Genomic DNA, 26,851 nt, shown 5'->3' on the forward strand with positions numbered 1-26,851 from the left:
ATGCTACAGAGCCGCTGTGTTGTTGTAATCACGTTGTCCATTCCTCACTACATGATTGGTTGATGTCTTTATACAGCGGGGCAAAAGCATCAGAAAAATCAACCTTGTTCTGAAAAATGATTTCTGTTTCTTATTGCTCATGACATAAACAACTGTTATATAAAAAAATATATATATATATTCTTTGCAAAGTAATCACACACAAAAAGCCATCACTGTATAAAGAGTAGAAGTCACCGTCCAAACTACTAGTAGATGAAGCCGACCCCTTCAAACCCAAATCCATGAGGCTGATAAAAGCTGATAACGCCAATTCAATCTTGAAGGCACCACAATGTTATTTGCATTTTTATACAAAATCTTGTTATCAGCCTTTAACACGTAATTTTGAATGCTCGGTGCATCTGTGTGTTCGACACCCTTCCGGTGGGAATCAACCACTGATTGAGGGAGAAACAATCAGCGAGAGCCTTATTACGTGGATCGCTGCCATCAGACTTGTAAATAAATCACACCAGCTTATTGATTAAACTCCACAGATTTACCCGCACAACATTACACTAATAAAGCCGCGTTGCTTGTCAGGGCCGTTTTGAACAGCTCGCTAGAACTTGAACTTCTCTTTTTGATACATTTTGCATTTAATGTCACATTATTCCACTTTTTGTCCCTCTTAGCTTTCTATTTACTTCTATGGAATCTTAAGATTTGTCGCTCGTCCCATTGAATGTATGTATCGTCATTTATCAATGTCATGAGGTATTAATTGTCTTAGGTGTTGTTCATGAACAGTATTGTTGAAGCTTGTGGTTTATAATTGGAACACTGTTTTCTCAGAAAATGTGTTGTTGACAGAAACAGGAACAGCCTGAACATGAACGGAGCCATTGTAACTATCTTAAAGCTTCAGTGCATTGGACATCATTGTCTTCCTGCATTGCTTTGATTACAGCCGTCACTTCATGTAAATGGAGTCTGCAGTTCATTTTTCATTCCCGACAGTGTTCAATATGCAGCAGAGAGCTTGTGTTTGCATGCGTGACACAAAGCGTCAATGCATTGACAAACGGAGAGGCTTTGTACGTTTTATAAAATTCTGGCAACATTTCAATGGATTCGACACCTGAGGGATGAAGCAGCAGTTAATCAATGAAGATGTTTAATCCTGTTAAATGACCAACTTTACTCCGTTTGTCTTTCAGGCCAATAAACTCAGAACCAAGACCCTGCACAACACACTCAACCCTGTCTGGAGCGAGACCCTGACCTACTACGGCATCACCGACGAGGATATGGTCCGCAAAACACTCAGGTGGGAAACGCTCAACTGTATGTATGAAAAAGAGAAACTGCATGAAGGAAACATGAAGGGGAAAGAGGAAAGGTGGAAGGAACACCAAAAAAGAAAAGGAAAGAAGGAAGGAAAGTTTTAGCAAGAAAGGAAGAGTGAAAAGAATAGAAGGAAGGAGTGACAGAATAAAAGGAAAGCAAAAAAGAAAGTGCTTGAAAAAGAAAGAATGAAGGGTAATGAAAGCTATGGAAGAGAGGGACAAAGTGAGAAGGATGCAAGAGAGAAAGGAAATCAAAAGGAATGAAAGGTGTGGAAAGGAAGGAAGTGAATTAAAGGAAGGAAATTAAGATAAATGGAAGGGCATGAAAGGAAAGAACAAAAGATGGAAATAAGAGGAATGGGAGGCTAGGAGAGAAAGCAAGTTGATTAAAGGAAAGGAAGTGAATGAAAGGAAGAACATGAGAGGAATGGAAGGGGAGGAAAGATAGGAAGTGAATTAAAGGATTAGAAGTGACGGTAGGAAATAATTGAGAGGAATGGAAGGGGAGGAAAGGCAAGAACAAAAGACTAAAAGTAAGAGGAATTGAAGGGGAGGAAAGATAGGAAGTGAATTAAGGGAATGGAAGGGAAGGAAACAACAAAATACTGAATTAAGAGGGAATGTAAGTGAAGGAAAGGAAAGGAAGGAATTGACAGGAATGGAAGCGGAGTAAAGGAAGGAACAAATTATGGAAATAAGAGGAATGGAAGCAGGGCCGATAGGAAGTAAGGGAATTTAAATAGTGAGGTGAGACAGAGGGGAAGTGAATGAAAGCAATGGACGGATGGAACAGTAAGAAAGAAAGAACTGAAAGGAATGGAAGAGATACAATATGCTTTTTCCATGTGTTGGTATATCTCAGCTGCTTTAGATTGGTTCTGAAAGGCTGAAGACTCCTCTTCAGGAGGCAGTGATGTTTGAAAGTTCCTCTTCCTCGGGGCTCCGGAGGTAAATCACTGCCTTTCAGCTGGTGTTTGACAGCAGACATTTCACCCAGAAATGACTTAATCATCTTCCTCGCTACAATTTACGATGAGTGTCTCGGTGCTGAGGAGAACCTGACTGTGTGATACCCCCCCCCCCCCCATCAGTTTAAGGGCCGGGGAAGTCCTTTTGTTTGTGTAATCTCCAAACAGCTCATTGTTTGGGTGAGATAACTTCCTGTTTTTGTTGGTTTTTTTCTATTTCACTACAACACCTGAGAATAAACCTGAACCAGAAACGTCTGCTTCTCGTGATAAATATGACACCGTTATGCAATGGAGGTGTTACTTCACTGTTCTTTGCTCCTTTATTTTTACCAAAGTGTGAACACTGTAGTAGAAGTAGGTTATATAATCAAATGCGTGATCATTTGTTTGGGAGCTCCAGTGCAGAATACATCCCAGTGATAGGTGGGCCGCATGCAGTGGAGGGTTTTATTTTTTGCTTTGGTTTTCTGTTTAACCTGCAGGAATCTAAGTAACTACTGTGTGTGTTTCTGGTGTGAATGTGTTGTTCTTTTTTTCTTAACCTACAGCTGTGACTTCCTGTTTGTACCGGGGGCTCATTATATTTCCCAGCAGTCTTCTGTGTTTGTTTGTTACACTGAGAAAAACTGATTTTGCCATTTTTAGGCTGTCAGGCTTTTGTTCTTCCTGTCATACAGTTGGTCCAGACCAAAGTATCTTAACAACTAGTAGACGGATTGCTTCTAAAGTTTTGCACATATATTCATGGTCCCCAGATGCTGGATCCTGATGTTGGAACACTGACGTTTTCTCAAGAGCCGCCATGAGGTCGACATTTCTGGTTTTGAGTTAAATATCTCAGCAACTATAGAAATGATCAGCGGCCCCTGCAGACATAATCCTGTACGCACTATGCCGCATGTTCTTTGGTGGTCTTCCTGTTGCATATTATTACTGATGATGCTGCTAAATGAGGTAATCTGATGCTTTTACGCATAACAACGACTTTTATTGCACAATTCTCTTGACTATGGCGCTTTATACACAAGCTGTCTGAGGCTCGAAGCACCGACACTGACAATGTTTTGTTTAAAAGGCTGAAACGCCCAAAACTATGGATTGAAGCAGAATATTTTGTTAGATAAAAACATGTTGTGATGCTTCGAAAATTATCAAATCTCTTTTTTTTTTCATGCATTTTGACTTTAGGACGCAATCAATAGACATGCCAACAAAAGAAAAGAAAGAGCTGCACAGCATTCAAATGTTGATTTATTGGATTAATGGCTGAGGAATGCTCAAGCACTCATCAAATCAACATTGTGATCAATGTGTTATTCAAATTAAATTGCGTTCTTTCTAATTATTTCAAATGCTATTATTAATTATTATATTACTCGTTTCTTAAAAGTCTCACAGCGGGGGAAGTGATTGTAGACTCACTGTTATTATCAGACCCTCTTATCAATGCTTTGCAAATATATTATGGTTATTTTGTTTTGCAGATGAGGGAAAATATGGATTTTTACCACAACAACAGTTATATTGTGCAACTTCTCAGAGATGTGATCTGACGGACTTCACAAGTCAAACTTTTCGCATAAAAGCACCTTGATTAACAGTTTTCCAGGAACAATACTGTAAAAAGCTTCCACATTCCCAGACAACACTGTTAATTATTTATTGTTTTATTGAAATTTGAATTCAGCACCACCTGTCCATGCACTGCAGCAGAAGTATATATATTTTTTATCCCTGTATTTCATTGTGATTCTGAGTACACCTCATCCCCTACAAGCTACAGTGCTAACACTTGTTACTCATGCCGTTGGCTGCACAAAGGCTGCATGTTTTTCCTCCACGTGCCGGCTGATTATGCGGGAGAAAAACACTTGAAACAAACAGTATTCCACCAAACCGAGCCTGGTGTGAATCATGTCATGTCAGAGTGCTTACATACAGACTCACCCTCTGCATTTATTGAAGAAGTAGATCTGCCGAGAGCAGCGTGGTCCCACACCAATAATTGACCTTCATTATAAATGTAATGAAATGGTGGAGAGGAATATAGATCACCGGTGTGGAAAGTAAAAGTGTGCTGTACGTGTGTCTTTGTGCTCCGCGGTTTGGAATAGAGAGCTGCCTTTCGGTCATTATCTTTTCTACGCAGCTATACTGTGGAACATAATTAATCATTTTTTTCGTGATTGAAGAGTACACTTGCAAACATGTACTTTTTCAAAAGGATGTCATGCATTGAAGACAGTGTTTGGTGGAAATGATACAAACAAGTAGACAGACTGAATGCACCATGCACGACGGCACAGCTCAATCCAAGCTGCACTAATTGAGTAAATAAGATCAGCACAGCGAGATAGGTTCAAGTTCAAGTCATGATTTGGTTTTAAATGACTTTGACATGAACAGAACATCATTTACATCACCTGACTTCTCCTCCCTCTCTACTTTATTATATGTAAAGTCTTTTGATCCAAACATGGCCGAATGCTTCCGGAAGCCTAATTATCCCGTCGTCGGCTGTCATGCTGATCGAGTTTGACAAAAGTCTTGTGAACTCCTTCACTGCAGAACTACCGGGGTTTTGCTTCAGTGCTGTTGAGGACTAGAGAGGCAGCTCTATAGTGAAGTGAAGTTTTTTGCAGAGAATTGAATCCCTGTGATGGAGGATGATCGACTCCAGGTGGAAAATGACTGGTTTTATGGTTTAAAGCCTCCTTCTCTGCAGCAGAACTTTAACCTGAGCCTCACTTCATTCTCATCCTCCTACCTGCTCTGCTCTCTTCTCCTCTCAGGATCTCAGTGTGCGACGAGGACAAATTCCGACACAACGAGTTCATCGGGGAAACGCGGATCCCGCTGAAGAAGCTGAAGCCCAACCAAATCAAAAACTTCAACAACTGCCTGGAGAAACAACTACCTGTAAGTCCAGAGTACCACACAGATACATGTGGCTTTAGATGTCTCTCTGAGCTGGATTTCACAGTGGTGGTGTTTTAAAACAAAATACTTAAAAACTCTAAAGCACTAAAACACGGCTCAGTCAAATGAAAATGTGTATACAGAGATTATATTTACAGCAGTTGTTACATTAAAGCAAGTTTGTATAATCATTTCTTCATATTCTGTACTCCAATATTCTCTAAAGAACTATTTTTTAATATACATTACCAATCAATACTTACCTCCAGTGTTTGCAATACTCTAGTATATACGTACTATACCTCAGTGTAAACCTTATTATACACCAGTGTGTACTATACTTCAATATATACTATACTATACAATACTCCAGAGTATATACTATACTCTACTCTACTCTACTCCAGAGCATACTATACTTCATAGTACACTATACTATACTCAAGCATTTACTTTACTATACTATACTCCAGTGTATACTATACTACACTATATACCAGAGTACAGTATTCTATACTATATTATACTGTTCACCAGTAAATACTATACCATACTGTACTCCAGTATAAAACACAATACACTATATTTTACAATGATATGTTATACCATACAATACTTCATTGTATAGAATAATATAATATATTATACATTAGTGTATACTATATACTCCAGTGTGCATACTGTACTACACTTATCTAGTATATCAATATCAATATTTTAACCAAATGATATGCATACTGTGTGTCCAGAGTTAATTCAAAGGAAAACTGAATAAACGACACAAAGGCGAGCCTTTATTCACACATCAAGATATTTTGGTTTTGTGGTTTTGAGTCGTATTTATTGGTCACTTGTTAACTTTTCTTCTCAAACCTAATCTTTTTTCCCGATATATTAACTGCGAACTGAACTGTAGGCGTTGTTTCTTAACGACCCATGTAACATTCCCTTCAGGGTATTGTAATTCGATGAGAAATGTAATACAGGAAAAAGGAAAATGTTTTTTGCAAGCCATTATTATACTTATTATTATATATATTATAATGATGAAAACAAAAACAAAACATTTATTTCGTTTCCGTGTTGTGTAGAGAAAAAAACTGAAAAAAATGCTGGACCGTTGGCATTGTGAACTCACTTTTTAATTAACACTGTTCACAGGAACAGCATGTAATTGGAAAATAATTGAAATAGCCAGAAAAACATAATAATAATAATAATAATAATATGTGCAGTTATCTCTTGTATTGCAGTAACAACAAGACCCCCGAAAAGAGTAGAAAGCTCTGCACATAAGGGCTAAAATCTGGCTCACAATGAAGAACACGTCAACAATTACATGCTGGTAATTGCAGGAAGAACATGAGTTCAAACAACTGCATCCATAAGATTTTCCTTTGGGCTCTGAGCCCTTGAGTGCAGTGCAGGAGTGGATTATGTATTATGAGAACATGGGAGTGGAGTGGAGTATCATTGAACTGGGATTGAACATCCTTTTCAAATTGCCTACACAGTTTATGTTTAGAAAACGAAAAAAAAAGGAATACAGTGTAATTCTGCATCAGCCATATTTGGAGTACAGAGCACTGCCTTGTGTCTGCAGAGACACATTCCTGTTGCTCCTCTCGTATGCTTTGTTGTCCATGTGGGAGTGTGAAATAGCCTCCAAAAATACTAAGTATGCTCGTATGAAACAGCCACGGCACATTCACCATTCTACGCCCTGATTTTGTCAAGGTTTATTTCATTTATGTACATGTTATGCTTCCAAACAGTGGTTTTAATTTGTCATACAATGACTACAGTGGTGTTAAAAATCCTTTTTTCTGTGTTTGTATGAAATCATTAGTAGTGTTTATAATTTGCAACATTACCCTTCTACACTTGTGTGGTATAATTAAGATCATCTGTACATTGATGACAGACTATTTACAACAGATACTGTGACTTATATCTCACTCACAAGTATTTTCAAAGCCTCCGCCACAAAAAGCACATCCTGACACAATGTTTCCGACTGAATCCATACCTTCACCGTGACAAAATGTGAAAATGATTTAGAAAAATTGAAGGTAGACCTGCTTCAAATAGTAGCTTTTCTACAGCAAAGATTGGATGGATTTACTCTAAGATAAGATAAGATAAGATAAGATAAAATAATCCTTTATTAGTCCCGCAGCGGGGAAATTTACAGGATTACAGCAGCAGAGAGGATAGTGCAAACAAGAGACATAGTAAATAAAAAAGTATTATAAATAAGTAAATAAGTAATAAAACAGTAAAGAATATTAAATGAGTAAAAAGTAAAAAATCCACATGCTCTTTATTCTTATATTGCACCTTTCAGGAGGCGTAAACCTGGAGGAGCTTTTAGTGGATCTGGTAGCTCAGACCATCACCACATGCAGTAGAGCAGACGTTTGTGTCAAACTCCATAGCTGTTTGTTTTTTTGTTTGTTATTTTTGGACCACCATGTCAAATGTCTTATACCCTAGCAACGGAGAGCATGAAAGCACAGTTTGGCCATTTTCACACAGAAATGCTTGGAGGCAGAGTGAAGCTATGATGGATGCTGGTTACAGAGGAGAGAAAAGAGGAAAAGACAATTTCTGCTCCGCTCGCTCTTGAAGTAGCAGATAAGGAGTTCTGTCTCAACACAGGATGTTCTGGATGCTGCGCTGAGGAGAATAGAGCGCCGGAGATTTAATCATCTCCTCCAGCAGCTAGCCGTGCCTGTTTTAAGCCTCTTTCCCGCTGGACAAATACAAACTAACACCCGCAAACATCTGGCTTCTGTCTTCAGTGGGAAAAGGTTACAATCAGCATTTGTTCCCAGGAAACAATGACTCTGCAGTAGTGACGGGTATTAATCGGCTGCAGCTCCAAGCAGCAGAAATGGGAACACAAAACCAAATCTCTGCCTCTTTTTCTGTTTCAATGCTATATGACGCGTGATGAAATCATATATCGATATCATTTTTGGATTTTTTTTGTTTTTGTTACGAATACTTTCACACAGAAAACAAAATCGCTTTTTCGTAGCGTAATACTCGCATATTACGCTACGAAAAAGCGATTTGTTTTCTGAAAAGGTAGATTTTTTAAGATATCGCACCGCAAAAAGAGACATTAATAAGACGGCACACTATTTCTCTTTTCAACCTTGACATAGGCAGTGCAGAACAGATCCACTCCTTCTGCTCTCACCTTTCACGATAAAAGCCCATGACAGTATTTGGCTTTTTATGTTGTTTATTCATCTCGCCCGAAGTTGAAAAGGCCTTAGAACGTACACACATACACTTTTTTTTTGCTCTCCTCAAAGCCACCAGACTCCAGGTAGGAAAAAGTCATTTTACCCTTCTGATCATCAAAGCACACTATATTCAAACTGGACAGAAAAAAAAATCCCCTGTTTTAACAATCACCAACTCGGGTTTGAGAGTTCAAAGGAGAGAAAGTTTTAAATAAAGAATTAACATTTTTACTGTTTACTAACCCTGCTTCAGTCGCTTATTTGACATCTACTGTGACAACGGAAAGGCCAATACAACTGCAGGGCATTCACAATGGGAGTTTTTTGGAGGGGAAAATGGTATAAATGATGGTTTTGGCCTGACAGTGGAGCATTGTGACTGTCCAGCTCATAAACAAGTCAGTCCGCCTGTGAGCTTGTGGAATGGACCTGTCACATTTAAGAGCCTAAAAGTCTGAAAACCATTCTACCAAATGCATATCATTTGAAACTGATTGATCTTCTCTGTGAACCCTGGGAATTGATAGTGCTTACAAGTTTTTACATTAAAAGTTATCACACCCATGAATGAGCAGAGAACCTTTAGGATAAGAGGAAAACATGGTCACATGAAGGTCTTTGGAAGACGGAGGAGCTGTTTGTATGTTTTGGTAATCTCAAGCTAGCTGGGCAGCTGTGTCCTTGCAAACATCGTGACCATTCACCCATTTCCATCGAATGGATGTGTCCGCCAGCCTCGACCCTGGATCTGCCCTTAGCGTTGGCACCAGTAGGCAGTAGAGGGCCTGAACAGTGTTGGAGCCAGCAGCCTAGTCTGGCAATGAATCTTGGATCAGTGTCTCTGTGCAGTACATTTCTCTATTCCCTCAACACAGCTGGACAACCAAAGGCTTAACTGTAGGAGATGGCCACACATTTGTAGCTGGTTTAATTCCTGTTTTTGGAAAAGAAAGCACTTTGTCTCATTACAGTGCATGTAAACCAGTGTTGCTAATGACCTGGCAACTTAGCAGAAGCAAAAATGTTGCTACTGTGATGAATTTCTGGACAGGGAACACAAAAACGATTCTGGATAAATTAGTGTTAGAGTTGTTCTAAAAACAGATACCAGTATCAGTTCAGACTCCAATGCTGGATGTGCACCAATCAGATATCACGTTATATCATTTATTAGCTAATTTACACTACAAAGAAACAACATCATCATCATCAGCTCCAAAACAATAGCTGCATTTGAAACCAGTGATGGAAGTAGTTGCACATGTGCAGTACAGATCAGGCAGGTGCTAGCTGAGAGGGCAAAAAGAGATAATAAAAGAAAGTTATATGGTATTTATTCTCTGTATGTATTTGTTCATGTTTCACAAAGGGTTTAACCATACAAAAATGATTGCAATCATATCTTATCCAAACAGGGTAAGTAGCATACAGATGATTAAACATATTTTTAATGCATTGGTTTCGGATCAAGTTCATGTATCAGAAACGATATTGCAATATTTATGGTCCTCAGGGATATAATTAATGTTGGTTATTTGAGTTATGAGTGATTTGGAAAAAGGTGTTATTTGTGCATTACTCAAAGTATAGCAACATTTTTGTATTAAATGGTTGATCAGATTGGATTGATCAAGCTGTTTATATAAGCAAAGAACACCCTCAAAGTCCTGATGAAGAAGATAGCAGAGTTTGTGACTGTTTAACTCTAGATTTGTAGTCATTTAGATTGTTTTTCCCTAAATTTCAACTTTGATTTTGCTCTGTCTTTTAGGCACGACACAGAAAACTTTATATTTCAAACCAAGTTTTCAACTTAAATTCTTTCAGGGATCAACAATTCCTTCTCTTATGGGGTTCTACCTCCTCCGTTATCAGCACTGCTTTCTTTATCCTCTCTGTGTGGAATGTGTCGGTCGGTGTGCAGACTCAATGCCCTGGTCTCTTCTTCTGCCTCAGCACAACAGTCGGCGCGTCCCACTGTTCTCTGAGAGGTGTTGATCTCAGGCATCCAACCAGGACATTGGCAGGAGATGTGTTTTGTCCAGGCTTCCTGTTACACACTTTTACAGCCTCATATCCTGAACTAACAAAGCATTGTTTCAAATAAGTTTTGCTAATGATTTGTGGCACAGAGAAAGGACCTGTGCTCCTCTAAGCAGGTCAGGAGAAAGGCAATGAGGTTGACACTTGTGGCAGTTAATTACGAGTTTCCACCTCCAACTGTATGTTAAGAAATTGGAATTGATTCGTGACTCAGTCAAAAGGAGAACCCCCCTTTATACTGAGATGTCACCTGTCCTTTTTTCCAAGCAATATCGCTGTTTCCCTGGTAACCCCTGAGGGTCTGAGTAATACCTGGAACACTTGGAATATTATTGTGTTGGGTTGCAGCCTGTGGAGTTACAGAACACAAAGAAGCAGGCGGAGAGAGCCAGCGACAAACATCTCACTGGATTATTTGTCTCTGCAGCTGCATTCATTAAGAATGATGTTCAGACGGTCACGTCGGAGGTGTCCGGTTATACTGTGCATTAAATTAAATTAAGGGACATCCTCCAGCCGATCTTAATTGAGTTTCCCCTCCAGGCAATGGTACAATTAGCTGGAAAATGTTAAGCAAACACTACTGCACAGCAGTGTGTTTGTTTATGTAAATAGATTTTATGTTTGAGCAGATTGATGGGAAGCGGAAAAGGAAACTCATGGAAGAAGACATGGGCGGACTATGAGACAATGAGGCCCCCGGGCACACATGTAAAGGCCCCACCACCTCGAACCCTACATAGGATCAAAACATCAAGACTTTATAGTTGTTTAGCTTTGTCTTATTGTTGTTTTGTGCCTCTTTATGGTCATTCTGTGTCTCTCTATGTAGTTGTTTTGTGTTACTTTTGTCCCAATGTGGGAGTTTTAAATGTTTTTGTAGTCATCTTATGTCTCTTTGTAGTTTTATTGTGTTTCTTTGTATTTTTTTGTGTCTCTTTCTTGTTGTTTTGTGTGTTTTTGTTGCCTTTTCGTGTCTCTTTGTGGTCATTTTGTCTCTCTTTCTGGTTATTTTGTGTCTCAATGTGGTCATTTTTTGTCTCATTGTAGGTTTTCTTGTGTCCGTTTATGGTCTTCATGGTCTCTTTGTGTCTCTAGTTTCATTACATTTTTCTTTTTTGTCATTTTGTGTCTCTTTGTGGTTGTTTTGCCTCATTTCATAGTCATTTTATGTGTCTTAGCGGTCTCTTTTGGTTTATTTGCACAAGTTTTGTATCCATTTGTATTTCATTTTTCTTTGTTGTCATTATGTGTCTCTTGGTAGTTGTATTGTGTGATTTTGTGGACATTCTGTGTCTCTTTGTGGTTGTTTTGCCTCTTTTCATAGTCTTTTGATTCTCTTCGTGGTCTCTTTTGGTTTAGCAGTTTTGCATTCATTTGTAGTTATTTAGCTGTCATTTTGGGTCTCTTCCTGGTTGGTACGTATTTCTTTGAGTGACATTTGTAGGTAAAGGGCCCCTGTCATTTTCGGCCCCTGTGCCCAGTAGGCCCGTTGAGTTATCTTTCCATGGAAGCAAGAACAGAGAGCAGACAGAGTCAATAAAGAGCAGAGGCCCATATAGTTGCAGACAATTTGTGTGTCTTGTTTACTTGTGATTAATGGTGTATTTGTTGGTATAAGATAAGAAATATAGCATCTTTAAAATCATTTGTTAGAGAAGGGAGGCTAGAAGCCAAGGTAAACGGATGATCTGCGAGTGTGAAATAGAAAAGAACACACAAAGGGCTGAATAGATGTGAGCACTTGTCAGGTATGCCAACCTTGATTCCATCCAGGCAGCCTGAGGTTTGTACTTCCTCCCTCGCTCTCTGTCTCCACACTGTTGTATTCCTGTCAGCCTCTTGGTATGCCACAGACTTCCCGCAGAACATCTAGTTAAAAGGAGACAGAGAGGCAGAGACAACAGTGGGAAGTCCTAAACACAGAAGAAGCAGCAGAAGAAGAAGAGACGGCACTAAATGGATTTGACAGTAAACCGAGGCGGCGGACCAAACATGTTGGCATGCCAGATGAAATGGACACCGACTCCATAAGTCCAGTGAGACGTCTTGTAAAAGTCGTCTGTGATTCATGTAGAGAGAGTCGGTTCCCTGGAGATATCTGATTAGTACCCTGCTGTGGACACTGTTGGACAGATTGTTGAGCACTGTCTCCGACACACAGAACAAGACTGTGGAGAAGACGGAAGTCTGTGTCTGCAGAGACTTTCTGAATTTCATTATTCCACATTTTATTATTCTTATATTGTTTCCGAATGCAGTGAATAGCAGTGAATGTGTCAGCCCACAACAGTTGTAACAAAGACCACTGCTTGGAGCTTTTGAGGGCATGCTTATTTAAAACACCAACTTTCAGTTGGACCAATTGCACATAAAAACCTATTCAGACATCATTTTTCTAGCTTGTAAAATTGTTTTGCCTTTAAAAAAAAAAGGAAAATCGACTGAATTGACAACAAAAGAGCAAAGAGAGAGAACCAAAATAGTAAAACGTGAGGTTGGACAGCTAAATAATAAGCTGAAAGTCACTATAAAGCTCTATAAAGCAGAAGGGGAGCTTCAGATCAGCTTTTTCACATTTACGTCACTTCATTCATTGTTATTAAAAAGTATTGAATATTGACAATTTAAAGATAATTTAACTTTATTATTTGATGATAGATTTTTTCCAATGGAGTAAATTTTGTTTAAAGGAATTAATTATTGACCAATGAAAACTGTTGACAGGAGACCTGGAATAACAAAAAAAAAGCAAATATTAGTTTTTGTACTTTGAATTTAAAACCCTGAATGTTTTAACATTCCTGGAGCCCCCCAAAAAAACTATTTGTTTGTGCATGACGTCACCCAAGTGACTTGGGCGAGTGCATGAGCCATAACGAAGACACGTCTTCAGGTTATGAGTTTGGTGAGCGTTTTTCATTTAAATTAATTGCCATCATCTCAGTATCCATCCATCCATCCATCTACCGTAACCTGCTTATCCAGTTAAGGGTCGCAGGGGTGCTGGAGCCGATCTCAGCTGTCAATGGGTGAAGGCAGGGTTCACCCTGGACAGGTCGCTAGTCTGTCGCAGGGCTGACATCTCAGTATCCAGTATCCAGTTATTATAATACATATATGAATGAAACACATTGGCCAACTGTTTCCCTTTTCCCACTGTGTATCTACTTACAACAAATGGACATAATTGGATGCAGACAATTGGCACAGTCAGAGATTTCTCATTAAATTGCATTTGACAGAAACAAATCAAAAGCTTAAGCTACTGTATTTGTAACAAACAGGCTCGACTCATCCTGACAGAGTATTGGGATTTGGGTCAGTTCCAGATCAGGTAACATAGTCAGATCTGTTTGGTTCAGGCGGCAACCTCTGGTTCTGAAGAGTGAAGCCAATGCTGAAGAGTCTTAAACCTGCATTCTCTCTCCTGTCCATCAGGGGGCGACTCCTCTGGTTGTATAGAAGTCTATGAGAAAATGACTCTACTTCTCTCTTGATTTATTCCCTCAGTAAACATTGTAAACATGAGTTTATGGTCTCAATCTCTAGTTTCAAGTCTTCTTCAATACAGCATGATGTTCATTTAGTAAATGATGCTCCATTTAGAGTCAAACAGACCATAAAGCAGAGTAGTCCACAAACCGATGGGTGTCGTCAAGGTGACGAGGTGAACTTCTTACAAACAGTCTGCTGTTGGGGTCAGTTGTTTTCTGCAAGAGTGTGTTTGATTAAACCACTGTGGGGACACCAAGGTCAGATTTTTTTCTTCTTGTCTTGTAGTCTTGTAGACTTCAGCAGTTTTTCCAAATGCCAATTTTTATACATTTGGTAATATGTTTCATTCCAGCTCAACAAACACTTTAATGTATCTAGTTTTTCTTTAAAATACAATACAACAGGAAGTTGTTTCTACATAAGGATTCATGGATGGTATTTTTGAAGTCATGTCAAGAAACAAAGTATTGGAACTATATACCACTTAGGTTTAACTGTATTGCTTGGCTCTGGGGTGTGAAGTAATTTGTCATCAAGTCAATTTCATATATATAGTCCAATATCACAAATCACAAAGTTGCCTCCAGGGGCTTCACAATCTGGACAGCAAAAGACACCCTCAGTCCTCAGACACTCGCTTTCGGAGACAGCGAGGAAGAGTGAGACAGGGAGAAAAAACTAATGCATATCAATTTGAAATGGCACAAACCAAATTGAAAGAGCTCTCAGTCCCATTTCCCCACATTTCCACTGGTCCATGCACTTTCAAGTAACCATTGATAAGCTTGAAGTCGTTAAGCCTCTGTGCATTTCCTTCAAATGGTATTTTACTGTATATGTGGTAAAAAAAAATGCTGGCGTATAGGAAAGCCCAGTGCATATTCACACAATCAGCAGCTGTGGGACTTTTGCTGGTAAATTGCATTTCTAAGTCATTGGGCATAGCAGTGAAAAAACAAAAGCTTAAATAGCTCTTTAGGGCCCCGAAAAAAGTCATATGCTGAAGTATTTCTCTCTCTTGGGAGCTTGAAATGCTCTGCGGAGCAGTGAAAGAATGCGAACAGAGACTCAGCTTTAACCATTAAGTAAAATCTGACTCATTAGACTGATAGTTGGCTGATCAGATGGTTGGTCTCGGGCTTAATAAAGTGAATTTGGTTTCAAGGCTGCAAGAACTGCAAGCTTGAAGATATTCAAAATATCTCTGAATGAGCTATTCAGTCTTCCAACCAACGGAAACAGTTAATTTCGCTACATTCTTTAAATAATAGCAGTTTCAAGCAATTCACTATAGTGATAAACGATATAGGGAATTCTAAAAGGCAGTAAAGGGGACAGTTTAAACAAGGGGGGGATTTTTGACAGCCTTATTTATTACGACTTAGGTCAATTAGGTTTAGGCGACAAAACTACTTGGTTAGGTTTTGGAAAAGATGTTCATTTGGGTTAAAATAACCACATGATGTTTCTGAAGCGGTCTCCTCGCTGAAATATCGCTGTTTACTGGACCCATCCACCTCCACTCTAACACTGTGTGTGCTTTTACAGTCTTTTTACTTCCTCGTTCATGATAACGTGGATAACATTCAAAATTTTTTGAAGGTAAAGCTACGAATGTTAGATGAGACCAGCCTGTATACATTTTGCTGTGGCCAAACATGATGTCCTAGGAAGACGGATAAATAGCAAGCAACTTTTAAATACATTCTTGTGTCATGAGGCATATTTAGCCACGTTATTCATGAAAAACCGTCACAGTTAAGTTTAGGCAACAAAACTTAGCTAGGGTTAGGAAACAAATCACGGTTTTGTTGACATTAATACTCAAACTATGTAAAAAACGCACGGAAACAAAGTCCAAAACGTCACTGACGTAACATCAAATAAGTCAACAGGACTTTAGATTTCACAAGAGACATGAACACCGGTCTCCTGGGTCAAAGTCCTGTGTCTTCATATTATTCCACGTCACTGGCTCTAAGCATTGCACATTCACACTGAAGGATTCACATTGTAATAGGTTGGGACTAAATGGTTTGACAGCATGGACATTGTGATTGCAGAAGAAATCAGCTTTAATATCAAACTTCCTGAACATGACAAGCTTTTTGGAATTAATTCGACTTTTGGCCGTAAAAAGCTTGGTTCTCTTGTTGAATGCTGTGCTCATCGGAGGACGCCTGGTGTGTTTGTCAGTTCAGATGTTTGTCTCGTCTCTAAAGAACATGTCAAATTAATTTTGATGAGCCTATTAACTCACCATCTACAACGGAGGTGACATCAATCAGCCAATCAGTGTACGGCTGATTTTCAGGACACACAACTGGCAAAAAGTCGCTGAAGACTTTTTACGACTTACGTTCCGAAAATGCTTAACATTGCAAAAGGAAACTATTGGAATCTGAAAAAAATGAATGAAATCAATGAGTGAGAACTTTTCCAGGTAACAATGTTGTTGTCTACATTGATTAACAGCATTTTGGAAATTAAAGATTTGGATTAATCAAATGAGGAAGATGCCAGAAATGAGAAAAATCTGTTGCAAATGGCGCTGTGTATGAGGGGGAGCGTATAAATGCCTTCATGTGGTAAAATATAAACTAATATTGTCATTTTCACCACTGCAGGTCAACAAGACAGAAGACAAATCCCTGGAGGAACGAGGACGCATCATGATTTCTCTCAAGTACAACACCGTGAAGTCTTGCCTGGTAGTCGGCATCATACGCTGCGCTCACCTCGCCGCCATGGACGCCAACGGCTTCTCCGACCCCTACGTCAAAACGTCAGTATTCAGACACGTGATAAGTAACACACACCCAAAACAGAAACTGTGCTCCACAATTTCATCAAGGTGATTCTGGTTTATTTAATTTAGATTTAATTTCATAGTTTGCGCCATCATTTCTGTCTGTAATAAGACCGCACTCTCCAAGTTAGGGTTGCAACTAAGGATTATGTTACTTTTGATTAATCTATTGATATTTTCTTTAGCTGTAGGTCTATAAAATGTTTAAAAAAGTCAATCAGTGTTTCCAAAAGCTCAGGATGACATCTTTAAGTGTCTTGTTTTGTCCACAACTCAATATATATTCAGTTTACTGTCATAGGAGTAAAGAAAACAGAACTTATTCACATTTAAGAAGCTTTAATCAGAGACTTTTAACTTTTTTCCCCTTAAATAACAGATTAATCGATTGTCAAAATTGTTGCTGATTGATTTGATAGTTGACATCTAATTTATTATTAGACTAACGTTTGTGGTCTACTGAAGGTTATGTTGCCTTTTGTAGTGTCCACATCCAATTTAATGGAGTCATTTTCATTAACCGAAACTGTTGCTCAAGGACAAAATCTGGCCTTTTGCCTGCACTGGAGGAAAAAGTAAAAAGGTCACAAATACCATTAAGAATCGTCTGCCGGGCTTCATGAATTTTAATATCATATTTCTGAGCAAATTGGCTTTTTAGTTCTCAAGATAACTGTCAAAGTGTCAAACGGCCTTCCTTAAGCCCTAAAATCTTCATTAATACACTATGAAACAAGCATTTGTACATTAAAAGAAGCACTTTACAGCAAACATGATACACACACACATGGGCTAAAGCCACCCGTCACTGTCGATTGATTACCTCCGCTGATTGTCATAATACGGCTATTTTTAGTGGATGTACAAGGCGCTGAAATGGAATAGCTGGCAGTGCTGATGTTTTAGCAGAAAAAGAGGTGGGCTACCTGTGATTATCAGCTGCATGAAAGACACGCTGCACAAGAGGCCATCCGCAGGGCTGCAATTTGAAGGAGAGTCCTATTTATCACACCTGAACATTTCCCAAGTCTTTCATCTGGCTGAGAAATGAAAGTGCAATTAATTTCCGACTCTGCTGTGCACACCTCGGGAACAAAAGCGTGACTCGTATCGGAGGACAGGGGGCTGGCAACAATTTTCCAACAGTTTGAGGTTGAGAAAACCTCCCTGAAGCTTGAAGGACACGCGGGGCAGATAATGGATTTACCGACAAGCTCATGTGAGAGAGAATAAAGGAAATGTATACTCTGTCAGATAGACAGGGCTGCACAACGTCTCTCCTCTGTCAACACCAAATGGTTTATTCCATTGTGTTGATAATATTCTTTAAATGCATGTGTAGTATGCATGTAGGATGCAGACATCCATTAGTTACAAGTGGAGTGCAATCCTCCGTAATGGCTCCTAAGTCAATTACCTTCATCAAGCTTAAAGGAAAAGATATATTTCAATGTTCTGTTGGATTACACAGCTGCTGAACAAAAGCATTTTAATGCAAAACTGCAGCAATTTGGAGCCAAATGTCACAATGGCATTGTTTGCATCCTAACCTTCACTCTCAGCTGGTTTCGCCTGGGGGTTGGTAGTTCTATTACATGACAACAATTAGGTTCCCTGCAATATTCTCATCAACAACAATTTGAGCGCCCACTCCCCCTGGGGTAAGTTTGTGAGCAATAACCCACTTACATTCCCTTTAAGTCTGTGTGTTACCGTCGGGAAATGGAAGTCTGTGAGGGTCCAGTGAGCCCGTAAACGGAGAGAGGGAGGTGACGAGCGACTGTAATTGCTCACTGGATTGAAATGTACCAACGTCAGAATTAGCTTTATTGCTCAAAAACTGTTCTTTGCCAAATGGACAGAGGCAATACACAACATCCACTACTAGAGTTCTTTTCACATAGATTCCAGTATCAGAAATGCCCTTTATACAGCTCAAAATACTGGATCAAGTATAGCCGAATCTAAGCCTCTGTCAGATATCCAGTTATCATATAATCTACAAAGGAACAACAACAACACCTGTCACTCCATACCCGATCCCTACATCCTGCCTGAGCACTACTGCAAATGTGCAAATTAGTACTACACACCTGTGGTCAAACCATAGACCTTATATAAAGACGTCACCCATAGGTTTATGGACTGTAGTTTTGAAACGTGGAGTTCGACAATTTTGCCGTTTCCATCTCGTATTACGGACATCATCATGTTATTATTATTATAAAATCCATTATATTTGGAATGCGGAGGAGTGACGTAGAGATGCTGTATGCGTCTCACAAGGTAGCCCCGCCCTAAAGCATCCCCTGCTTTATGGTCTGTTTGGCTCTAAATGGAGCATCATTTACTAAATGAACATCATGCTGTATTGAAGAAGACTTGAAACTAGAGATTGAGACCATAAACTCATGTTTACAATGTTTACTGAGGGAATAAATCAAGAGAGAAGTAGAGTCATTTTCTCATAGACTTCTATACAACCAGAGGAGTCGCCCCCTGATGGACAGGAGAGATAATGCAGCTTTAAGACACCTATTCATTGGCTTCACTCTTCAGAACCAGAGATTGCCTCAGGGGTCAAACACTCTTGTGCACTCTATTTTTCCCCTGATAATGTTACATTGTGAACAACAATGTGAACAATCAGTGTTGAAATAGGCAGGAGGAGCTGTCAGCAGCTGGTCGGCAGCATATTACTTTTTGGCTAAACAACAGAATGTTAATGGAGGTTGCATTATTATGCGTTCAAGCTCCATTCAGTAAAGAATTGTATTTGGTGAAGGTGAATTATAACTTTATCATGATGTGTGATAGAAGAGAGAGAATTTTGTTAACTTTCAAACAATAGCTGTAAGCAGCTTATCGTACATCATTAAAACCGCTGGCACAATTATTTTTTTTCAAGCAAAAGATAAAAACGCAATTATTCCCTAATCATTTGATTGTCTGCTTTTATGAAAATAACCACAATGGATGACAATTACAGAGTAAAAGGACGTCACTTTTGACGGTTCACACTGACTTCAGGGTGGCGATGAAGAGAGTTAGTCTTTGTATGTGTGTAATAAAAATAATCAGGAAGGAAAAGAAATGTATCTGAACACCTCTGTCCACTACGCAGGGTCTCATATATTCATATATATATCCACAATCTGCCTTTTGCATTATTTATGAGGGCAGAAGAGGAGCAAAGGTCCAACCTTAGCACATATTCATAATAATGTATGCCTGGCGGCGACGATAACGATGTGTTTTCACCAGCGACGCACCGAGTCACGTCTTTTAGGAACACCAGAACCACCTAACACCTCCGTAAATAAAGTCAACCTTTATTTCAATTGCATATTTCACAATATATACACAGTTGCCAGTTCCAGGTTCCACTAAATAAAGCGTTGTAATATGCTACAGTCATGAAAGTTTTAATGTTCAGGTTTAAGTTCAACTCTATGGTCATTTTGAAGGCTGTAGTTTTGTGGTGTTTTGCATGAATTATACATTCAAGGTTTGACAAACTTTTTGATATGAAGTGACATTTTTAAATGTTCTTGTTAATCATAGTGCCATATCAAAATGATGTTAAATCATGACACAACATCTGTAATAGATTCCATCCATATAACTTGCATAGCAACCTTTTTAAAAACATATTTCTCCCTTTAGTATTGTAATCATACAGAAGAGCTCTAAACAAGAAGGCTGCCATCCTTATGAAAACATCCACATCCGAGTTGAAATCATTAACTCTATCAACCTTCCACCAATCTTGTTCATCAACAATAAATATTACAAATCCTACTAAGAAGTCAACGAGCGACAGAATCAGAGGCAGAGGAGGGCGAGTCTTTGCAGAAGGGGAAAAAAATCAATCAAGCTGCCGATGGCTGTAAAAGAGGTCATTCAGTATGCAGATGAGAGGGCTCTTCAATATTTCTAATAAATTATCAAGCACACTTCTTGATATTGTGTCATCGGTTTAGCTGCAGTATTAAAAGGTTGCCTACGTCTGCATTTTACTGAGATGTGTTTCTTATAATTTGTCGATCCCATTTATAGGTTTCAGGTTAGACTAAATATTAGAAACGCCTCTCTGTATTAAAATACAATTCAAATTAGCACATATTTAATAAGATAATGGCTCTTTTGCATATTTGAACTTAACCTTTCATTAAAGGCCACAAATTCTCTCTGAAACCGTTTGAATAAAAAGGTAACATTATAACTTTGGTGAAAATAAAAGTAGTTTTAGCTCTGTGTACCTTATAAACTGGTGACTGAGTTTAGCAAGCTTCAGGCGAGACATTACAGGCAAAGACATTGTTTTACATGCACCGATCAATTTTTCTTCTGACTAGAGGAAAGATTTATTTTACTTCTTTGTCTATTTGCGTCTGTAGATTTTTCCTAAATTCACCAAAAGTCACCATTAGATAATGCCTAATTTGCATATTCAAACATAATATTTCAGACAACTTGTGATACAAAAAACAATAGTCGTAATATCAGTAATCAACTGGTGAAGTTTCATGTTGATATCTATTAGTTCATTTTTTTACCCTATTCACCTGTAGTGTCTTCAACATGTATGTAATTTAACTAAACATATCTTTAAAGGACGTTTTCTCTAAATGAGTTTTTTCTCAGACTCTGATCCATAAATCTCCACTTCAGTAGCTCTTACATACACCAAACTTTACAGCTTCATTCCTCTCTATATTCTGAAGGTTTCTACAGAGGGGTTTGTTCATATATTCATAACCTGATTTATACAACATCTTATTAATACAAAAAAAAAGGATTTTAATGGCTGTTGACAGTATTTTCTGATTTATAGAGTGATACAAAGATATAAAGACAAAATGACACAAGAACTTTGAACCTGGCTTTATCCAATCATCAGATTTATGTTTTGGAAATGTTTTCAAATTAGCACATATTTAATCAGATAGTGGTTCAATTGCATATTTAAACATAACATTTCAGAAAACCTTGAAACTGAAAAGATTAATAAACTCTACCAGAGCAAACTCATAAAACCTCATATTGACAAATACTGAGATTTATGTGTTATTGTTGTCTTTAATCTCATCATGAAGAGACTTAAATGAAAACTAATGTTTTGGACATAAATCCTCAGAGGTGATGGCATCCATGAATTACCAACTGGAAAAAAATGTCTTTAATAAAAACACAGATCGAGTCTATTAAAGTCAGATAGTGTAAGTAATGTAATGTAGTGATGTGAAGCTGTGTGTGCTGCAGGTAGGGCAGTGCCACAGCGCCCTCTACAGGACAGAACGCAAACACAGCTGAATGATGTTTCTACATAAGGATTTACATAGTCGATGAGGGTTTCAAATAATACACGATGAAGACATTTAATGAGCGAATTTGAAGGGATTTTTGTCATTGTTTCTGCTCAGTAAAAGCTTTGAGGTGTTAAGTCTTTGCTCTGCTCTCCTGCAGGTACCTGAAGCCTGACGAGAACAAAAAGTCAAAGCACAAGACTGCTGTGAAAAAGAAGACGCTCAATCCAGAGTTCAACGAGGTACGAACCCCACCGCTATGGCGCTAAAACCTTGAAGCTCCAATTTTCGTTTCCTAGTTTTCCTTTTTCTAAGTGCTTATCCGGTGCTTTTGTGTGCTGAGCAACCTCCATAACCCCGAGACCAACAAAAGCTATTCTGAGAGGGCTCGGCTGTTTTTTAGATGACTTCCAGTGAGAGAGCAGCAGCCGTTCATAGATGTGGGTAGAACATGTATGTAGCTCAGCACTGATACTTTATTTAACCTCTTATCTTCTATCATCTACTGGTGAGACGTTGACCCAATGGCCTTGCAAACATTTTCGTTTTGCTTATCGTAACAAATCCATAAGAAATAGAGAATTATCACCAACTGTGAAGTTCCTCTCAGCTCTACAGAGCATTTCTCACAAACATTGTATAAAAGAAGTGGATTGTGACATCACACATTGGTTTGTGGACTGCCGTTTAGAAGCCTCAAGTCCAGCAATTTTGCCGTCGGCATCTTGGATTTTTGCAACCGGCAAATAGAAGTTTCCATATTTGAAATACGGAGGAGTAACGTAGGGATGCTGTATAATGACTCTGGTAGAGACCTGTCAATCACAGCAAGCCCCGCCCTAAATCAAACCCTGCTTTATGGTCTATTTGACTCTAAATGGAGCATCATTTACTAAATGAACATCATGCTGTAACTTCTCAAGAGAGAAGTAGAGTCATTTTCTCATAGACTTCTATACAACCAGAGGAGTCGCCCCCTGATGGACATTAGAAAGAATGCAGCTTTAAGAAACTTCCACATTGGCTTAAATTCATTTTGGTTCAGTCTCATAAGCCGAATTTCCCAAAGAGCGTTAAGTTTAGACTGTGCAGGTGGTGTGGATTCACTGAGGCCCAATGGGTGGGGTGGCTTGTAGACTAGTAATCAGCCTTTATTTTCAGCAGTCAACTCCTTTGTAACCAAAGGAACTGGAATGCACTGCTGGAGGAAGCCAAACATGTTCTCTAAGCCCCGTCAGAGCGTCGTGCCACAGGGCAGCTCGTCTCTGAAGTACCCCCCCGTATACGAGCGGACGGCCACGGCCAAACACTCAGGCAGGCCAGCGGCTTGACATTTTCCTCTGACATTTTTTGCGTCCATACCCCTCCATCACCTCTTGGCCTTTCTGTCAGAGACGAGCAACGGTACCAAGGCATTGATTTCCACTAAGGCGGAGCAGCAACCCTGATTGAACTACAGATTTAAAAGCAGAACGAATTCCCTTCCTTCACACGGTGCAAATTGTTATCAGAACAATGCTTGGTTCGCTTCATTGACTTTATTGATTATGTTGCTATTATTGATGAGTGATCACAAATCTTTTTTTAATTCGAAATGATACAGATACCTCATTTTACAGTTTTAACGCTACAGATAATTTCTCAAATAGGTATTTTTAGAAAAACAAAATGACACATACCGGCCAGTAATTAATTTATTACAAAAGCAAATATGAGTATAACTACATCAAATGTTTGTGCCACTAAGAGTAAAAAACGTGTTTTAGGAGATTACTTTTGCATCTTGCTGTAGTTTTTTCTACATTTCCTATCCAATGAGTGTCTTGTAAGAATCAATACCACCATATTGTTCCGCCGATCTTTAAATGCCATTTTTTTGACAATAAACACTTAATTCCTCTCTGCTCCAATCAAGACACTTTCGACACTTGTCGTATATTAAATGAGTCTGCCGCTGTTCAGTCTGTAGTGAATGATTCACAGACAGAAGGCAACCACTGCACCGACAATAACCTGAATTATATTTGAAACACTCACAAAAGCAATTCCATCTCAATGAGGCAATCGCAATTATGTGAATCACTTTCACCAGAAAATCAAACAAATTTAAACTGCATTCAGGTCTGTAATGATACAGCAAACCCAACACCATGCAGAATAGTTTTGTTGTGGAGGTGGCAAAGCAGATTGGAACTAACATTTTAGGTTTTATACCTTGTTATGATCTGAAAATATGTAATTGTATGTGATCATACTGGAGAGAGGAGCTCTTATTTTCTGCTGTTTTTTTGTAGGAGTTCTGTTACGACATTAAATATGCAGACCTCACCAAAAAGACCTTGGAGGTGACCGTGTGGGACTACGACATCGGAAAGTCAAACGATTTCATAGGTAAGCACAGGTGAACGGCGTCAGCTCTGCTTTGATCTGAGATAACGACGAGCTGAAACAGCTCTGCAGAAATATTCAGCAGCACCGCTGGCTTCCTGTCCAGCTGAGTCTGCCATCTGCCCGGGCCTCTGTGAGGCTGGAGGCTGGGAAACAAACAAGCACTGAGCCCTGCTGGGGACCGGCGTGTCAAATGAGCCATGTTAATGAAAAAGCTTTTATTCTAGTTTAAGAAAATCAAATTAATTGAATTTGGGGGGGAAATACAAATATCAGCAGAAGATTTTTTTTTGCCACAATCTTAAAAGAAATTCTGCTGATGTGGATGTCCAATCAGTGTTGATGGTTAATGTAGTCAATTGAAGCAATAAACTCCTCAGTTGCTATAGTAATCCAGAGAGCTGTTTTCCAGCCGCAAATTCTGATGTTCATTCCTGCATCCATTGACGTCATTTGATTTTACAGTGACGTAGTTAGGAATAAAGAAGAACTTCACGTTGTTATTTCAGATCTCTCTGGTAGCCAGGGTCGCTCAAAAACAGAACTTCTTGATCTCTTTGCTGGTATGAAAAACTGCAAAAATGGAATCCCAAAATATGCAGAGAATGCTAAGGATGAGGATACGTGTTGCAGTGTTTTGGCTGCCTCGGATATTCAGCTGTATTTATTCGAGACAGAGTATACTGTACTGTATCTTTAGGGTAACTCAGTAAAGTGTTGTTATTCAGCTAACTCCTCGAGGCCCCTCGTCTCCTTCATTATACATATACAAACGAAGAAAGAGTGGTGTAGCCCATCTGAAGAAGAGCAGAACCAGTACCTATGGAGTGTGTGTGCATAGAGACTTGGGAGTGTGTGGTGGAAAGAGAGAGAGTGATGTAAATGTTGTGTGAGCGGATCAGAGAGAACGATCGTGGAAGCAGTGAATAGTTAAGTGGTGAAGTTATCAAGTAAAGATACAATAGAGTTTGCAGTTTGTGCAAAAATAAATGCTGCAGCTCATCAAAAGTTTCAATGAAGTGAAGGAAGGGCACATAGGGGTGAGGCTGGACTAAAGACGGTATTGAAGAAGTACACGCGGTTGTCATGATGTCATCAATTTGTTTCTCGACTGCGGTTTTGAAGCCTTGAGTACGGCGTTTTGGCCGTCGCCATCTTGTTTTTTTTGCAACCAGTGAACAAAAGTGACCATATTTGTACTGTGGAGGAGTGACGTAGAAGGGCTGTATACGGCTCTGGTAGCGACCTGTCAATCACAGTAAGCCCCGCCCTAAAGCAGACCCTGCTTTATGGTCTGTTTGACTCTAAATGGAGCATCATTTACTAAATGAACATCATGCTGTATTGAAGAAGACTTGAAACTAGAGATTGAGACCATAAACTCATGTTTACAATGTTTACTGAGGGAATAAATCAAGAGAGAAGTAGAGTCATTTTCTCATAGACTTCTATACAACCAGAGGAGTCGCCCCCTGATGGACAGTAGAGAGAATGCAATAAAGGCACTTCAGCATTGTCTTCACTTTTCAGAATGGGAGGTTGCCGTTTGTGTTGGACAAGAACTTGCACTCAGTGCATCTTGGTAAATGTGAGCAATGCCGGCATGGCTCCAATTAGCAGTTGAAATCAGCTTTCTGGGTCAATGTAGCATTCTGAGAAATGTATTGCTTAAAATTGACTACATTTATCAACACTGATTAGACTTCCACATAAAGGGGGTGCATTTTCTCTTTAAGAATCAATTAACATTGCAGTGAGGACAAATTTCATGCTCTCATCCCTCAGTGACCTTGCTTGTATATCAAGCTTAAATGCCACTTTGTTCCAATCATTCAGCTTCACAGGAACCAGACTTTACGCATTAAGCAGCGGTAAACATGCATCTAGCTCTTGCTGCTTACTACGTGGTTTGAATGCACTTAAATGTACCTAAAAGCATGGTTAACTGCTACAGTGCAAGTGCTAAGAGATGTTTGTTAAACACTAATTCACACATTTATTCACAAACAAACCGAGGCCAGCCATATGACCATGAACTAGACTTGGTAATATTTCACTGTGTCAACTAGAGATCACTTTAAACTAAGATGGATGCCCTCGGCAACACAACAGACACCATCAGAACAGCCAATAAAAGGACCTTTGCTAAGAACTGATCGTATGACTGATACTCTCCTTGTGCCTTCTTTCAGGTGGCGTTTCTCTGGGTATCAATGCAAACGGAGAGAGGCTCAAACACTGGTTTGACTGCCTTAAAAACAAGGACAAGAAAATTGAGCGCTGGCACACGTTGACCAATGAATTACCCGGTTCATTAAATGACTGA

The 26,851-nt window shown here is 39.1% G+C and overlaps 1 protein-coding gene across 1 annotated transcript in view; it reads left to right on the plus strand.

Moving 5' to 3' along the window:
* Nucleotides 1–26,851, plus strand: part of doc2b (double C2-like domains, beta) — a 112,332-nt gene extending 85,481 nt beyond the window's left edge. The window contains exons 5-10 of the mRNA XM_054626514.1: nt 1,203–1,312; nt 5,095–5,221; nt 16,647–16,804; nt 22,298–22,379; nt 24,432–24,528; nt 26,718–26,851. Of these exons, the coding sequence (XP_054482489.1) occupies nt 1,203–1,312; nt 5,095–5,221; nt 16,647–16,804; nt 22,298–22,379; nt 24,432–24,528; nt 26,718–26,851 (708 nt within the window). The remainder of the gene's footprint in view (nt 1–1,202; nt 1,313–5,094; nt 5,222–16,646; nt 16,805–22,297; nt 22,380–24,431; nt 24,529–26,717) is intronic.

The sequence above is a fragment of the Anoplopoma fimbria genome, chromosome 24, assembly GCF_027596085.1.
Source record: "Anoplopoma fimbria isolate UVic2021 breed Golden Eagle Sablefish chromosome 24, Afim_UVic_2022, whole genome shotgun sequence".
NCBI classification, from domain to species: domain Eukaryota; kingdom Metazoa; phylum Chordata; class Actinopteri; order Perciformes; family Anoplopomatidae; genus Anoplopoma; species Anoplopoma fimbria.